The 17,041-nt window shown below is 51.5% G+C and overlaps 2 protein-coding genes across 2 annotated transcripts; both read right to left on the bottom strand.

The window, feature by feature from the left end:
* Positions 1-723: 723 nt before the first annotated feature.
* Positions 724-4,098, bottom strand: ZAR1 (zygote arrest 1). Its single transcript, XM_040966382.1, has 5 exons — positions 3,316-4,098; positions 3,190-3,216; positions 2,028-2,120; positions 1,866-1,940; positions 724-867 (listed from the first exon to the last, which is right to left on the bottom strand). Exons 1-5 carry the CDS (start codon positions 4,096-4,098, stop codon positions 724-726), a joined length of 1,122 nt encoding a protein of 373 aa, XP_040822316.1.
* Positions 4,099-5,254: 1,156 nt separating this feature from the next.
* SLC10A4 (solute carrier family 10 member 4) lies at positions 5,255-9,633 on the bottom strand. Its single transcript, XM_040966414.1, has 3 exons — positions 9,053-9,633; positions 8,306-8,516; positions 5,255-5,767 (listed from the first exon to the last, which is right to left on the bottom strand). The coding sequence occupies exons 1-3, from the start codon at positions 9,631-9,633 to the stop codon at positions 5,255-5,257; spliced, it is 1,305 nt and encodes a 434-aa protein (XP_040822348.1).
* Between the last annotated feature and the right edge of the window lie 7,408 nt (positions 9,634-17,041).

Below are 17,041 nucleotides of genomic sequence, written 5' to 3'. Positions count from 1 at the left end.
GTTCCTCTGTAGCTCCCTTCCTCACGTCTATCTGTCCACTACCTGGGGAAGAAAAGCCTGTGGACAGAGTTTCTTTGAATAAAGACCATCTATATTTTTTCTATACTTGGCTGATTTGTTCTTGCATGGGTGGTTGGGAATTCTAACAGGTATCTTTAAAAGGGAGAGAATACAAAGAAAGATACCGATTTTCCATCTGCTGGTTCACTCCCCTAATGGCTGTAACAGCCAGGGGCCCAAGCACTTAGGTCATCCTCTGCTGCTTCAGGCATTAGCAGTGAGCTGGATCAGAAGCAGGGCTGCCAGAACGCACACAGGTGCTGACGCGGCTGCTGGCATCACAGGCAACGGCTCAACCCACTGCAACACTAACCTATGCCCAGAGCTCGATTCTATTTTTCCACAAATATTTTGTGGTACCTTCATGAACCTCAAGCCTACAGGTCTGTTGACTTTCTCAGAGAGCTGAAAACTAGCTCAGAGGCTGGCCCAGGATAGGTCAACCAATGTTAGAGGGGCAGGCCAGCCCCTCTGTGACCCAAGACCAGCCCTCCCGAACTTTATTTGGAAGATGTGGGACTCTTTGCAGCTTGCGGATTGCTCTGCAATACCTTTATTCTGAGGTTCTGTCAACACACACTGCCTCTCAGGAGTGTTGTGGGAGAAGGGGCTGGGGCGCAGCTCCCAGGGCTGCTTGGCGGCCAGGCCCTCCTCTGCATCTGCTCAGATGATGTACTTGAAGCTGAACGTGCTGTCGCAGGACAGGCGCTTGCCTTTGCATCGCCCACACAGATCTTGCCGATGGGGCCGCTTAGGGTCCACGTGGCGGACCTTCACTGGGCAGGAGCATCTAGTGCGTTTACAACTCTGAAAAAGTCCAAGTGAGAAGCAGCATGGACAGACAACCACTGGCAAGTCCTAGTCTGGGCCAACCACGTGTGTACTCTTGGTCAAGGTCTTGTGCACACTGGATTACCTGCACCCCTGCCCCGCAACCACAGGGTTAGGGACTGAGGGTGCTACTTGTGCTAGAATGGGGCTATGTGCATCGGACCCCGTTCCAAATGGTGAGCTTTTCTTTTCAAACAACCTGGTAAGTGCTCATCCCCACACCCCCTTAGAGTACAAAAGGAAAACAAGTAGAAATGAACTTCACAACGAAGCCAGGGGCAGAGCAGTGATCGAGGCGGCCCTCCGTGGTTTTCCCACCGAGTTTCTCTCTACCCACCATGAAGAGTTAATACCACCAAATATCCAATTTGGGACAAGTGCCTCGGTCAGGCCCCTTCAAAGGGCGGATGAGGCTCCACTAGTTGTGTGGTCACTTGGTCCCTGCTTTTCTCAGCCTCAGCACAGCGCCTGGCTAACAGCAAGCGACCAAGCAAGCAAGCAGCAGGTCCTGAATGAACTTCACAAAGCCAGACAGCCCGGCTTGAGTGCTAAGCCAACTATTCCTCTGTGAACTGTTGGGCAAGGTTGGGACTTCACACCCTATGCCCCCAGCAAACAGCACCGCTTCCCCACAGGCCTCTGTGCGACACACTCGTTGAAAACACCCAACCTTCACTGCCTCACAGCAGTAAAGAACTGCTACACTTTTCAGTTTTGTTTTTGACATTAGACTGCGCAGCAGGGAAGCTGGCATCCTTCCATTCTGCAACAGAGGTCACCATTTAAGAAGATGTTGCCATGCCCAAGGCAGGCAGGGGCAGCAAGAAGCTGGCATGGAGGTCCTGGTTTATGTTAGTTCTACAACTGCTAAGCAAGAAGCAATCAAAACGCTAGGTCACCGAGCACCTGGCTTCTTAAATACACCCACCCTGCATTTCCACCCTGAGGCCAAACACAAAACCGCCCCGTGTTACCTGGCACGTGATGTCCTCCACGCGGTAAGGATTATAAGACTTCTGACATGTTCTGCAAAACTGTTTGAAGTAAACCTGTGGCCAGAAAAAAAAGATTCACCAAGAGCAAAAGGCCTCTGGACGCTTTGGGCAAGGCGATGCCAGTTCCGTGGGCTGGCTTACCTTGTTGGTGCCCTGGACACACCACACGTAGGCACTCTCCCACCGGATGTTACAGTCCTTGCAGTGGTAATAACCGTATTTCTGTTCTAAGAACTGAACACAATCCCACAGATTACCCACAAGACCCCTGAACTCTCGACAGAAACTGTGAGAAGCTGCCAACCCCTTCCAGGCCCTGCAAGAGAGCGGTGTCAGGTGGGGTCCACTTCAACAGGCCTATCAAGGAAGCGCATGGTGTAACCAAGTAAACAGGCAAGACCCAGCAGTACCCAGAATGCTCAGTTCCCCGGGCGCAGGAGGCTGTGACAGCTGGACAGTTGATCCTCCCTCCCCAACACAGGCAGGGACAAGGCAAACATCCACAGGTCTTCGTGGAGCCTGAGTGGTCCCTGGGGAGATCTCGGCCTCTCCTAGCCCAGGACACCTTCCGCTGTTCCCCTCAAGGTCGGGTTCACCAATGGCAAGGCCAGCAGGTGGTCAGTACAACCTAAAGCAGGAGGACCTGGTGCTCCCGTGCCCCTCCTCCCTCCCGGGAGTAGCCAGCTGTGCGTGGGTCTCCAGCCTTGAGGGTCTTTGGCACTAGAGAACTCCCTCACCTTCACAGGTGAGCAGGCTTGAGGGAGGCTCAGAATTACCTGGGGTGTGGACACCCCCAGCCTGGGGCTGAGTCATTTCCCCCACTCCCCCTTCCCAGCTGTCCACCAGAAAAGCCACTGGTCACTTTTCCCCACTCCCCGTTGGGTTCCAGCTGCTCTGCATTCCCCCTTCCGTCTCAGGCGGCACAGAGACTTTAGCAGGCTTGAGGTTTCTGAGCTGGGATGCTTTCTTAAAAAGCACCGCTTCCTCCAGGAAGCCCTCAGGGAGCTCCCAGCAAAAGTCTGTTAGGGGAGCGCTGCTAGGAACCCCAGGAATTTTTATAGTGGCACCCCGGAAACCTGCTCTCTGACCTGATGCCCTGGGACATAGTGCCCTCCATCGGGGCATTAGTTACAAGGTAAACAGACTCAGAAAAACAGGCACCAGGCGGGGCGTCCTGGCCACCGCGCGGGGTCGGCACCAGGCCCAGCTCGGCCTGCAGGGGGATGCGGCCACCGTGGAAGGGTCGGGAGGACCCCGCAGCCTCTCCGCCCTGAGCCGGCTGGCTAGCCCGGCAGCCTCTCACCTGGAAGCGCAGGCGCTCCTTGCCCGGCTCCTCGCGAGTGCCCATCGTCGTGTCGCCTCGGTCGCCGCCGTCGGATTGGGCCGCCAGATGCTGCTCCTCGGCGCTGCTCGGAACGGCCTCCCCTGCCCGGGTCTCCCGCGGCGGCAGCCTGGGCGGGTCCCGGTCGGCGGGTTGCTCCCAGCTCGCCCGCAGCGCGGCCTGGGCCTCCTCCTTCTCCTCCTCTGGTTCTCCCTCCTCCACCTCCTCGTCCGACCCAGGAGACCGAGACTGCTCCGGCGCCGACGCCTCGCCCTCCTCGGGGCCCTGCGGGGGCCTGGCGGCCGGCGGCCCACGCTCTCCCTCCCGCGCCCCGGGCCTCTGCTCGCCGTCCACCGCCGCCTCAGCCTCCTCCAGGAAGGCGGCGAGGCGGCGGGAGACCACGGACGAGTACACGGCGACGGTGCGCGGGAAGCGCACCGGCCGCGGGGAGCTGGCCGTCTCGGGCGCCCGGCGGGCCGGCTGCGGGGAGGCCGGGGACCCGGGGTCGCGCGCCCGGCGCGCCAACGTGCGCCGCCCCAGCGAGCACTGCACCGAGGCGTCGCGGCGCGGGTTCACTTGCACCGCCACGTCGCGGCTGCTGGGCCTGCGGGGCGGCGGGCCCAGGCCCGGGCTCATCTGAGACAGCAGGGCCATGAGTTGCGCTCGCTGGTAGTTCTCGAAGTACTCGGCGGCGGTGAGCTGCCCGTAGCCCGGGAAGGACGACGAGGCGGGGGCGGCGGGAGGGTAGCCTCCGCCGCGGGGCCGCCAAGCCTCTCGCGCAGCAGCGCCCTTGCCCTTGGGGGCGGGCGGGTAGGGGTACGGGTACGAGTAAGGGGCGCAGGCGGCCGGATACATGTGAGCATCCAGCACCTCGTCCCCCAGCGCAGCCATAAACGCAGCCTCAGCCGCTTCGCCGCCGGCCGCGCCCTAAATAGGCGGGCCGCCCCGCCCGGGCTGCGGGGGCTGCCGGGCCAGGGGGTCGACGCCGGTGCCACCGCTGCCGGCTGGGCTCGCGTCCCCGCCGAGGAACCCCTCGCTGACTTGCCGCATTGCGGAAACTCTGCACCCCCGAAGCCTGGCACCGTTACCCTCGGCCGATCCGGAAAGAGGGCTTATTTGTCCGCGGTCAAAGGCGTCGGGGCGGAGGCTCCCAGCTCGATCCCATTACCGCCTGATTGCAGAACCAGGTGGTGCTGCGCGCCGCCCGCCGCGGAGCTGCAGGTGGCCGGGCGGCCCAGGGGCCCCCGGCTCAGGAGCAGAAGGCCAAGGGCCGCTGCGCCCCTCTGGAGCCCGCTCTCCCGGAGCAAGGGTCCTCCCTCTCCGTAGTGGCCAGGGCGGGGGCTAGGTTTTGCTATTCGTGGAAACAGAGAACAGAGCTACAAGCCACACCTCCAAAAGTAACCAGATCTGAAATATTCCCACACAAATGTAGAAGAGGCACTGTTAAGAAAATTGCCCCCACGCCCGGGCGCAAAAAAGCAGCGCGACTCTGTACCGGTGGATACCAGATATCAAACACATTCATGAAACAGTCTTCCATTTGACACGGTTTAACAATAAAATACTGTATTTCATTGTTTCATTGGCTTGTTTGAAATTTTCTTTCTTTTTTTTTTTTTTTTGGAATACAGCTCGAAATGCAACGTTATCGGCTATTTATCAGTTGAGCAAGCACACTTTTTTTTTTTACAACAATTACATCAGACGCAATACTCTACAACTTTACAAGGCAGCTTGTTTTCCACTCATGGAAGATCGTGCAGGCAGAGTCCACGGGTCCCAGGCTGTTTTCTAGTGCCTTCTACAGTCGTAGAAAACGGTCAGGGTGCAAACCAACGGCACATTTACTGAAGTCAGGCTTGGCTGGAGCTGTCCCAGGTGCAAACGATATTACCAAGTTGGATTTGGAATTGGTGGAAACACTTGTTGAAGCCACACCATAGGAAGATCCTAATTGTTACACAGACAATAATGTGATCCAGCTGTTATCGTGTATGTAAACATATGCGCTACCACAGGCCACAAGCATGGAGTGTAGAATGCGGGCTCAGAGGGAAGTCTGGGTAGTCTCCATCATGATCAAGTTCTCCGTCTTCACTGTGCCGTACGAGGTGTCGGCCATTTCTTCTTCTTTTAGCTTCTTATACGAAACATCTGTGTCTTCATCTTCGTCCAGAGGCTCTCGTTTGTGCAGTATTTCACTCCCATACATCTTATAGATGAGGATCAGAACGCCCGCCTCGGCCGACTGGAATAGGGCATAGAGCAGCGGGAACATGTACATGCTGCCGATGAGGCGCGGTGGGAAGGCCAGCTTCAGGATGGCCGTGCACAGCTGCACGTTCTGACTGCCCGTCTCCAGACACACCGTCCGCTTACAGTTGGGAGGAAGGCGGAAGAGCGCGGCTAAGCCGTAGCCCGAGGCATAGCCTGCCAAGGGCATGAAGATAGCTACCACATACACAGCCGCAGGAATGCTAGCCAGCAGTTCCGGTCCCAACATGGTACCCGTCAGTATGAAGAGGACCACCAGCGTCACGAGCAGAGACCACAGGGACACCTGGCAAAGGAGAAGGGACACGCACGTCAGTAGCAACGAGATGGCCGGAGGAGAATCCTGCCCCCAAATCTAGAGCTTTCCTGGAAGAAGCGCCTCAGCTGGTCTCCCCATCCTCTGTGATGCAGGCTGGGCGGGGGTCCCTCCTGAGGCATCTGTGTTGGACAGCTCTTCTGGCCTGGAGCCTTGGCCTTGTCAGGTGATCTAGACAGGACCTCCCAGGAGTCACACAGCCCAGCCTATTCCTTGGGACCAACAGTCCCTCAACAGTGCCACTGGAAGAGAAGCCACCCTACCCTGCAGACGGCATGTCCCCAGGACTTCAGTCCCCAGCATGGATCTTGGTGTTGGGGCTTTGAATGTCCTGAACAAGTGTTTGATCTGTGACCACCATACTTCTTACAAACAATGCAGACAGCGTGGAGTTGGGAATCCTAGCTGCGGTCTGATAAGCAGGACAGGTCGCTGGGCGAGCTGGGTGTTTCCTGCCATTAACAGCAAAGGAACTCAGCATGGGGTTGTAAGCCTTCAAAATGCTTTATACCATGGAGGATTATTACGGGAATAGAAACAAAGACCAACTCTTAGATTACATCAGAGAAAAACGGTTAAGATGTGAAGGGTTTACTGTGGTCTGGCATCACACTACTTCTGTTTGTGAGGACTCTTTCACCTGTAAGTGCTTAGAAACGACTCTCACAGACTGAGTGCCAACTGACTCGATAAAATGTGTCATCTTGATGTTCCACTGTCACATTTTACTCAATGAAACAAAGCAGGCTATCAATAGTGTGGAGGAAAGGTACCAATCCCTGTGCCATTTCTCCTTGGGACTGGTAGGTAAACTTTGAAAATGCAGGTAGAAAGGGAGAGAAGGATAGAGACAGAGCACCCCTAAGGTGCCTCGCTCCTGGAGGAAGGGAGGACAGGCTGGCTGTGACATTGGCCTCCAAGGAGTCCGTTAGACTCTTGCTTAAATAACAGGCAGTCTCTGATGTCCACTCTGAAGGATGCTGTGCTAAGTTCAAGGTGCAGTTCTGCAAACACTTCGTTGGCAGAAACCAGATGATCACAAATCAAAGCATTGTAAGTGTAATATTGCATCACACTGATAAATTGAACAGGAAATCTGAGTCTTCTGGTGACAGTAATACCTTCCATTGTTTGGAGATTGCCTCTGAATGCTCATTTTAAAGTGTATGCAACTTGTAACACTTACGTAAATTATTGTGCTTTAGAGATAAGTTCACCTTAAATTCAAAGATAGCTGATCCTATTTTCTGTAATTTAAACATATTTCTTCTCTTTTTAGCAGGCAAATAATTCATTTGGTTGGCTTTCTCCTTTAATTCCTGTGTTATTTACACTAAGTGACATCACATTGACAGCACCTTAATATTATGCTCAATATGTTCTGAATCTGTTTCAAAATTATTGGTTGTATATAATATGTATAAATAGTGCATATTTACATATGTTATTCAAATAAACATGTGTATTACATGTATCAAGGATTTCTTTAGCTCAAGGTTGAATGCATAGAAATTCTTACATTAATAAAACTTGGTTCCTCTTTATCATGAGATTAGTTTAAAAATTAATATAAATAAAACACAGATTATATGTCCTAAATATAGATAATAAATTTCACAATGGGTATTTCTCTTTTCATTTAGCCAGGGGAATGTGCTTGAACATATTACAGTAATTAGTCATGTCTGTTACGGACTTTCTAAAATGAAAGTCTTGTTCATGTTTCACTTTTTTACTATCTTTGAATTTTCAAGGAGAGCTTAACTTACACAAGCTTTTTTTTTCTCCAATCAACTACTGGAAAATTTCTAACTGAAACAAAAGCATTCTTTTAAAAAAGAACGCAGTGTTGGAAATACTGAGTTAAATAATAAGTCAATGAAATCCCTTCCTGTTTCAAAGCTTCAGAAACTGCAAAATGCTCCAGTGGGAAAGGAGAAATAAGATGCGCACATTTAATCATGGCAATATATCTACAGGCTCCAATTTGGAGAGCTTAAAGCCTAGATCTTGTGTATTCTTGCTACAATGTAAATTTTCAGTTAAATGCCTTTAGTCTTAATGGCATAAACTTTTTCTTAAAAGGGAAAATGCTTTTAGTCTTAATAGTAACTTCTTCTTTTTTTTTTTTAAGGGAAACTCTTGCAGAGTGTCTCAAAATTAGCCTCACTTTGGAAAAAATAGATTCTCGTTGGTTTTGAGTTTGTCAGTGTTGTGCCTTAAAGGCACCGTTATCTCCCACGCCACCGCCTGTTTGTCTCCATGGATGGAGCTCTAGGAGCCAGTCTTTAATTACGTAGTTGTCTCAAATGGTGGAAATAAAGCTCTAGTCAAGCTGCCATTATAGGAATTCCAAGAGACGGAAGTTACCTTGAGAAGTTCATCTCTTGCCAGTACCCTCCATTCCTTCCCCATCTCCGAGCCCTGAGCCCTGGGTCGGCGTCAGAGCGCAGAAGCACGCAGGTGGCTGGCGCAGGGCAGGGCCGGCGGGGGTGCGGGGGAGCTCACCTTGACGATGTAGTCGGCCACGCGATTGTATCGATAGCGAATGAAGACACCCAGACCGATGGGGATGAGAGTGCTACAAAGGGTCAAGGTCACGGCGCCCAAGGGGAGCAGCTGCACCAGCGGCGTGTTGATCCAAGCGCGACTGTAGATCCACAGGCATAGGGGCATCAGGACCAGGGCCAGCAGCGTGGAGGAGATGGTCATGATGATGCTGCGAGAAAAGGAGGGGGACAGACATCGGAAGGGGCTCAGCGCGTGGGAGCAGAACTCCCCTTTCCCTGCAGCTACGGGGAACACTGCAGGTCCCTGGGGGATAAGAGGAGTTGGTTCCAGGCCTGCAGAGCACCGGAAGACCCTGCACATCCAAGGTTGATGGAAAACAGTCTTGGCCTGCTGCCCTGGGTTTAGAAGCAGACTGAATTTACACAATCCGGACCAGCCTCTTCATCCTCTGTAGCACCTGGCAGTGCCTGTGCGCTCACTAGATTTGGCTTTCTTCTTGGGGAACCCCAGCCCAGACCTCACCTTTGACATTTCCTGCGAGTCCCTGCACCAGACCCCCAGCCCCTGCTCGCTTGTCCTCCCAGTGGCTGAAGACCCGGGCTGACCAGCCTCTCTGCCTCTCCGGTTTGCCGCCCTTGCCCTCCTTCCTCCCACCCGGAGTTCTGGGGTCCCCACCTCACACTGCAATCGTGGCCAGGCGACGACGAGAGGGAGAAAGCCGCCGCCAGGACGCAAAGACCGTACCTGAGGTTCATGTCGCCGTCTACCAGAAGAGACATGAGGTTGGAGAGGTTGCCTCCAGGACAGCAGCCGCATAGGAGCACGGCCACGGCAGCCACCTCATCCAGCTTGAAGGCCAAGGCCAGCAGGAAGGCAAGCAGCGGTAGGAAGCCGAACTGGCAGAGCGCAGCCAGCAGCGCACCCACGGGCCGGCGGAGGTGCGTCCCGAAGTGGTTCACGTCCACAGTGCAGCCCAGGCCCAGCATGGTGATGCATAGCGCGGCACCCACCAGCACATTCAGCCCGTGGCTCAGCGGCGTGTCCCAGAACGGGGGCTCGTGGGGTACCCAGGGCCGCGGGAACGGGGATGAACCCTGGCCCCCAGTCGCCACCGCCGCCGCTGTCGTCGTCGTGGGCTGCGGGGTTGGGGTCGGGCCGGCACTGAAGCTGGATCCCGGCCCGAGACTGAGCCCCGGGGTGGAGGCGGGAGCCAGGGAGAAGTCCGTGCCGGGGCCAGGGCTGCTGGCGTTGGGCGACAGCGTATAATTGTCCGGCAGCAGGGAGGACGGCGCCCAGAGCACAGTGGCGTTGTCCGTGCCGTCCATGGCGCTGTCCTGAGGCTCCCGGCACGCTCCTCGCTCGGTGCTGCGGGGTGCACTGGCCCGGCAGCCGGCAGCCACCCCGCGGGGCTCGGGGGTCAGGCCCGGGTGGCGGCGTCGGGCAGGATGCTGCTGCTCTCCGGGGTCAGCGCTGCAGCTGGCTCGCACTCCCTACCTCGTGGTACCCGAGCCCCGCAGGCCCCGCCCCGCCGCGCTGCCCCCGCCTTTTAATCACCAGTAAGTGGTTCTGCTCCAGGGTAGCCAGAGGCGGAACAAAGACCTGACAAAGACACAGGGAGAGAAGCCCACGCCTGGCTGCCGATCAAGTTGGCCGTAGGGCTGTGCCTTTTTTATAATGCAATCCAGAGGCCCAGGCGCAGCAAGTGGGCGGGAGTGGCAAAGGAGGGAGGGAGACGCCTGCCTAGCGGGCGCCCGACCGTGCCTTCCAAGCCAGGAATCAGGGACCTGTCTCACCGCGAAGCCAGGGGAGCGAGACCTTGAATATGGCTTGAATTTGCAAGCAGTTGTCACACTGAGTCTTAAAGCAGAAAAATCCTGATAACCCAGAGGCTGGGGGGAGGAGGATTGGTGTGGCAGGCAGAGATGATGCCAATCGCCTGTACGTGATTTCCTTTTGGCAAGTTTTATTTTAGACAAAAGAGGAAGGTGAGACACATGGGAGCCTCAGCCGCTCAAGCCGCACCGTAATATCGGAGAGATTAGAAAAACCTCCGGGGGGTTGGGGGGGAAGTGTTGTGTTTGGAAGTTATTGGCAGGTGGAGTTATTGTCTGTAGCCAGGGAGATTTGTGGAGTGTTCTGGGTAAAGTCCTGGCTTTAGGATGAAAGGAATGACAAGAAATAAAGCGGTGGGATTCCCTTGCTTAGACAGCGTTATCCCCAAACAACTCATATACATAGTTCTCAGAAAGGCAAATCCAACAACTTCATGTCAGCAGGTGCATATAGAAGCCAAAAAACAAGGTGGTTCCTGCAGCCCTCCGGGAGAGACCAGCCCCACAGGGTGTGCCGCTGAGAAAGCCAAGGTCACAATTTCCAGGCTAAAGCCAACAGTGTTTAGGGGTTGCTCCCGAGTACAGCCGAGATGGAGTGGCTTTTCCTTCTGGGGCACCTGTCCTTATCCTGAGAAAGGATGTTGAGACTCTTGAGTTGCCCAGTGGTGGGATGAGCTCCGTGTTTGCCATTTGTCCTCATGTCTCATGAAAACGGCAGATAATGTAAGAGGTAAGACCAAATTCACCAAAGACACACATGCTGCGATTACCTTTGCATCGGCGATTCCTTCTCCAGGGGAGTTTGAAGTGCAGGAGGACAGAGCCTCTGCCAGCACGTCAAAATGTCCACAACAGGGCTCTCTGGGAAATGGTGCAGTTGTGAAAAGAAGTAACCTGCGTCTTCACATAGAGATAGGATCCTGGAGGGAGAAGAAAGGTCCTGCAATAAGCCCCAAAACAAGCTCCCGAAACGTGGAGTGAATGCGCCCAGGGAAAACAGACCAGAGGAGGAGTTTCAGCAGAGCCTTTGCAGGCCAGAAAGCAGAGTGGGGATGGCGGGGCAGCCAGCGGGAGGCCAGCTGTGCAGGCATCACACCCACTGGCCCCAGGATGCCTCCCCGTGTTAAGGAGATTAAGATCCACAATTGAATTAAACAAGCAGTCGTTAGGGGCACAGCAACCCATTCTCCTATCTCTCTCCCTTGTCTTGAAACGCAATTTGTGAACTAAGTGGAAAGCAAAAAAAAAAAAAAAAAAAAAAAGAGGGTGGGGGCTGTGATGCAGCAGGATCACCCCAAAGCTGCTCTAGCTGCTATAGAAGTCACCCAGGGTTCTGCCCCACCCTTCTTTCTGGTTTCTTCCACTCTGGGAGAGAAAACCCTGGGAGAAGAGTCGCTAAGGGAATCAGCCCCCAGGGGCCATGGAGACTCTGGGGAGCAGCTGGGGTGCTGTGCCCTCTTGTGCCCTCTTGCTGGTCTTCCATTTACTTTTGCCACCACCAAGGAAGCTGTGGCCCACCCAGAGGGGAGAGAAGGCGCAGAAGGGAGAGACAACTGTCCGCTCCTTGGAATGGGTGTTAACTCTGCACCAAAACTCAGAGGAGAGCCTTGTCGCACAGCCAACATCAGGACCGATTCCAGGTAGCAGAAAGGACTGGCTGTCTATAACAACAGTGCAACTAAAACGCTGAGGAACTCACTGGCAAGGACTTAACCCTTGGGCCAGGAATAGCCTTCTAAGCAAATAAGAGAAAAAGTCATAGTTCAGAAGTTCAGTAGAAACAAAATGAGAGAAATATTCATAGCTAAAAGTTCATATTTAACTTTTTTTTAATTGCAAAGTCAGACATACAGAGAGGAGGAGGAGAGACAAAGAGGAAGATCTTCCCTCCCCAAGTGACCACAACAGCCGGTGCTGTGCCCATCTGAAGCCAGGAGCTAGGAATTTCCTCTAAGTCTCCCACGTCGGTACAGGGTCCCAAGGCTTTGGGCCGTCCTCAGCTGCTTTCCCAGGCCACAAGCAGGGAGCTGGATGGGAGGTGGAGCTGCTGGGATTAGAACCGGCACCCATATAGGATCCTGGCGCTTTCAAGGTTAGGACTTTAGCCGCTAGGCCACCGTTCCAGGCCCCCATATTTAATTATTTATTTGACTTTTTTGGAGAGAGTGATATAAAGAGACTTTTCATCTGCTGGTTTACTCTCCTAAGGGCCACAGCTGCCAAGGTTGAGCCAGGCTGAAGCCAGGAGCCAAGGACTCCATCAGGGTCTCCGCATGGATGACAGAGACTTGAGCTGCCATCTGCTGTTTCCTAGGCTGCACATTAGCAGGACAGGCAACAGTACGGGGTGTGGGTACCTCAAGTAATAGCTTAACTCACTGTGTCACAGCTCTTGTCCCCCAAAAGCTAACATTCATTTATTAAAAATTTACCAAATTTTATATATCAATAAGGTCAAAAAATCAAGAGAAAAAGGCAAATGATTTGAAGAAACACAAGATCACAAAAAGGAATGCGAACAGCTAATATACCTATATAAACATTTCTACTTGCGAGTAAGCAAAAAAAGATTACATTTAATAAATTCAATGCCATTTGGCACTGGCAGAGATACAAATGAAATATATATTCTGTGGCAGGAATATAGCCAGCTCCACGCCTGTATCCTGCCAGGGTTTACCCTTCCCAGCAGAACACCTGGTAGTAGATGACATCAGCCCTGAGGAGGTGCGTCCATTTTACCTCCGTCATTCTATTTCCAGATTTTTGTTCTAAGGAAACAATCAGACAATTTAAGAGAGAGAGAGAGTGCAAAAGAGTGCTACCTGGCATGTTACTGTATACTGGACAGTCTTCTACAGATTCCAAAGCGGATTCCAAAACCTTCATTATTAAGCCCAATGATATGTAGTTAAATACATAAGAATATGCTAATACAGGAGACTGTTACGAAGATACTACTATAATATTTTATAATCAGCCTACCTTACAAAAAAAAAAGCAAATAAAAAAATCTTTGAGGATGCTGGCATCCCATATTGAAGCGCTAGAGGGAGTTTTTGCCCACTCCTCTTACAGCGCATACCCCCTGAAGCACCTGGCTGCAGGTGCTGGTCCAAATCCTGGATCCCTGCCATCTGCTTGGGAGACCAGCATGGACTCGGGGCTCCTGGCTTTGGCCTGGCCCATGCCGTTGTGCAGAGTTGGCTCTGCCTCCCCTTCTCTCTGTTACTCTGCCTTTCAAATAAATAAGCTAAATATTTAAAACAACCACAACAGTTAAATGAGAGGCAGGTTCAGCAAGAGAGACACAGAGAGAGGAACCTTCTGGTTCATTCCCCAAATGTCTGAAACAGTTAGGGCTGGTCCAGGCCATTTGGGAGCCACGCCCTCAATTCAGGTTCCCTACGTGGGTGGCAGGAACCCAAGTTCTTGAGTCGTCTCTGCTGCTTCTCCCACTTTGCATTAGGAAGAAAGTAGAGTTAGAAGGCAGAGCCGGGAATAGGGCCTGGAGCGCTGATGTGGCCTGTGGAGCGTGCTGACTGCTGGGCTAAGCACCTGCTCCCAGAGTTCTTAATCTGGGGTCTTTGGATGGATCTAAGAAGCTCCTAAAGTGATGTATCAGCTTTTCTGTGTTTTCCCCATTCTTTCTGGCTTTTTCAAACAAAAAAGTAGATCTGTAGTTTTCTCATACTGCTAAAAGAGTCCTAGGCACATTTTGAAGAGCATTTAATGGTAAGGGGAATTTTTTGTGCTATGATATCATAGGAAAAAATAGGGTAAAAAGCTGGGCCAGCATTGTGACTTAGTAAGCTAAGCTTCCACCTGCAACACCATCATGTCTTATGGGTGCTGGTCCATGTCCCGGCTGCTCCACTTCCCATCCACTCCCTGCTCATGGCCTGGTAAAGCAGCAGAGGATGGGCAAGGCCTTGGCCCCTACCTCCATGTGGGAGACCTGGAGGAGGCTTCTGGCTCTCAGCTCCCAAAGGCCCAGCTCTGGCCGTTGAGGCCATTTGGGGAGTGAACCAGCAGATGGACGACCTCTCTCCTCTCTGTAACTTTACCTTTCAAATAATTTTTGAAAAACAATATTTTTGAAAAAAAAAACACTATCTTGTTAAAAATAAGCTAAAAGCTATAAACATTATTACACATACACTTATAGTCTACTAAATATTTTAAATATGCTATATGTAAATTTGGAAAAAATTTGCACAATGTGTATTATGTCTAAGTGGTAGTATTTAGAGAAGGTATTACTTTTTTGGTATTCTGATGTTCTCCAAATATCTGGAAACATGCATTTTTAAAAATTTTTTTTTTTAAGATTTATTTATTTTTTATTGGAAAGGCAGATGTACAGAGAGGAGGAGAGGAGAGACAGAGAGGAAGATCTTCTGTGCAATGATTCACTCCCCAAGTGAGACCAAAGGCCGATGCTATGCCGATCCGAAGCCAGGAGCCAGAAACTTTTTTCCTAGTTTCCCACACAGGTGCAGGGTCCTAAAGCTTTGGGCCGTCCTCCACTGCTTTCCCAGGCCACAGGCAGGGAGCTGGATGGGAAGTGGAGCTGCCGGGATTAGAACCAGCCCCCATATGGGATCCCGGCAAATTCAAGGCGAGGACTTTAACTGCTACTCTATCACGCTGGGCCCAGAACATGAATATTTTAGATTTATTTCTTTTTTTACTTGAAAAGCACAGTTACAGCAAGAGACATCTTCTGTCTGCTGCTTCACTCCCCAGAAAGCCACAAAGGCTGGAGTTGGGCTGATTCAAAGCCAGGAACTTCTTCTACAATTCCCACATAGACACAGAGGGCCAAACTCTTGGGCCATCTTCTGCTGCACTGCTAGGCTGTGAACATCGATCTCAATCAGAAACGGAGCAGCGAGGACTCTACTTAATGCCCATATGGGGTTACTACTGCCCCAGGAGGAGGCCTAACCTACTATGCCACAGCCTAGTCCCCAGCATACACATTTTATTATCAGGAAAATATAACTGTTATTCCATAGGGCATAAAATCCAGAGGAAAAATACATTCTACCAGCGTCAAAGGGTGTATCAATATAATCAACCCATCAGGCCATCGGTTGATAGAGAAAACCAAGCAGGCTAGTTCAAGCCACAAATCCAGGAGTTCCTGTGTAATAAGGTCTTTTCACTAAGTGGTAAAAAAACTTGGAATCAGGTATCCAATAACTTTTTAAAAAGTATTTGGGAGTCCAAGGGAGGGCCCACAGCTTCCAGCTCCATACTTGCGTGGCCAGGGGAAGAACAGACAACATAAAGCTATTTTACAAAATGAGCAAATTGCTTGTTGCAATAGGCTTGATATATCCTCCGTGACCAGCAGCTTCCCACGCCTGCCTTCAGGTCTCTGAACCTGCAAGAGCTAACTGGCAGCTGGTGACAACGTGCCTTGCAACCAACCTGACTCCTGGGTTGGGACCTTCATGGTGGCTCCTGGTTGGCTGTGGGCAGCTGTGCCTGCCAGGCCTCTTCCTACTCTCAGCATTCACCACCCCTTGTGTCCCCGATGGCTTTGGCAGCCTCCCTGTGTGTTCTGTCAACATCTCGGGTCTCAGACAGCCACTCTAAAAGCGTTGTTTCCCCCGCGGCTCTCTAGCCCTGTGATTCAGTTACATGTTTCCTAGTCCTTACCCCAGCAGGCATCGATCGGGATGTGATTTCCCTCATGTCTGCCTTCTGTGTTATCTCTGAGTCCTCAGGAGTGGAGCCAGGACTGCCCCCGCATCTCTTGCAGGAGGTAGTGGCCAGGGCTCCTTGTATGTGGGAAGAAAGTTTTCCTTCCCTCTTTTCCTGCCTATTCTGTTTGCCATTCGGTTTCATCTCATTGTCATCTACTTTGAGCCTAACACTTCAACTTGATTTTGACACATATTTTTGAAGACTTTCCTGGGAACTTGTCATACCTACCCTTGTATGGCAGAAAGTCTTACACTAGCAAGGCACTGTCATCTGATAAACTGAGAAGAGAGAGAGAAAAAAAGCAGTATCTGAAAAGCTCTAGCAGGATATTAAACTGAGAATTTATTTGATGTAAACATTAAAAAAAGCTTCAGTGATATTTCTCAAGGCTTATGGTTGGAAATTGCTTTTTGCTGAATAACCACCCAGCATAATAAAGAATAAAAACAGGATAAAACAAGCGGGAAAAAAAAGCTTTATTAAAATTAACCTCCACTAATTTGAATTTTGATTTTTAGAATTTCTACCATTTTACATAAAGTATGAAAAGCAGTAATATTTATGAATTTCAGAAGTATAATTTGGGGAGCTGGTGTTATGGTATTGTAAAGCTGTCACCTATAACACTGATATCCTATATGCACGCTGCTTCAAATCACTTCCAATCCATCTCCCTGCTAATGCACCTAGGAAAGAGGAGGAAAGACAGACAGGAAGATCTTTTGTCTGATGATTCACTCCCCAAGTGACAGCAATGGACAGAGCTGCACCAATCCCAGGCTTGTGGCCTGGGAAAGCAGTCAAGGACGGCCTAAAGCCTCAGAGGATGCTCAAGTGCTTGGGCCCCTGTGCCCATGCGTGAGGCCTAAAAGAAGCTCCTGGCTCCTAGTTTCACAGCAACCCAGCCATGACCATTATGGCCATTTGTGGAGTGAATCGGCAGATAGAAGATCTCTCTCTCCTCTCTTCATCTCTGTCTCTTCTCTCTGTGTAACAAATATTTTTTAAAAGAAGTATTATTTTGAACCATTCTTTAAGGTAGATTCTCTTGGAATATTTAAACATTTCTTGGGCCTGGCACAATAGCTTAATGGCTAAAATCCTCATCTTAGATGCGGGTCCCATATGGATGCCGGTTCTAATCCCAACAGCCCTACTTCTCATCCAGCTCCCTGCTTGTGGC

This window comes from Ochotona curzoniae, unplaced genomic scaffold (genome assembly GCF_017591425.1).
Source record: "Ochotona curzoniae isolate NIBS_2020 unplaced genomic scaffold, NIBS_Ocur_1.0 scaffold_4505, whole genome shotgun sequence".
Taxonomy (NCBI): Eukaryota; Metazoa; Chordata; class Mammalia; order Lagomorpha; family Ochotonidae; genus Ochotona; species Ochotona curzoniae.
This window is presented reverse-complemented; position numbering and strand designations above follow the sequence as displayed.

Excerpts from the sequence above, each read along its gene's own strand:
- ZAR1 (XM_040966382.1), bottom strand. The coding sequence starts at position 4,098 with ATGGCTGCGCTGGGGGACGAGGTGCTGGATGCTCACATGTATCCGGCC. Across the intron at positions 3,217-3,315 it reads TGCCGCCGCGGGAGACCCGG|CCGGGCAAGGAGCGCCTGCG; the intron begins GCAGGGGAGGCC and ends ACTCGCGAGGAG. Across the intron at positions 2,121-3,189 it reads AGGAGCGCCTGCGCTTCCAG|TTCTTAGAACAGAAATACGG; the intron begins GTGAGAGGCTGC and ends GATTGTGTTCAG.
- SLC10A4 (XM_040966414.1), bottom strand. The coding sequence starts at position 9,633 with ATGGACGGCACGGACAACGCCACTGTGCTCTGGGCGCCGTCCTCCCTG. Across the intron at positions 8,517-9,052 it reads GACGGCGACATGAACCTCAG|CATCATCATGACCATCTCCT; the intron begins GTACGGTCTTTG and ends CTTTTCTCGCAG. Across the intron at positions 5,768-8,305 it reads TGGCCGACTACATCGTCAAG|GTGTCCCTGTGGTCTCTGCT; the intron begins GTGAGCTCCCCC and ends CTCCTTTGCCAG.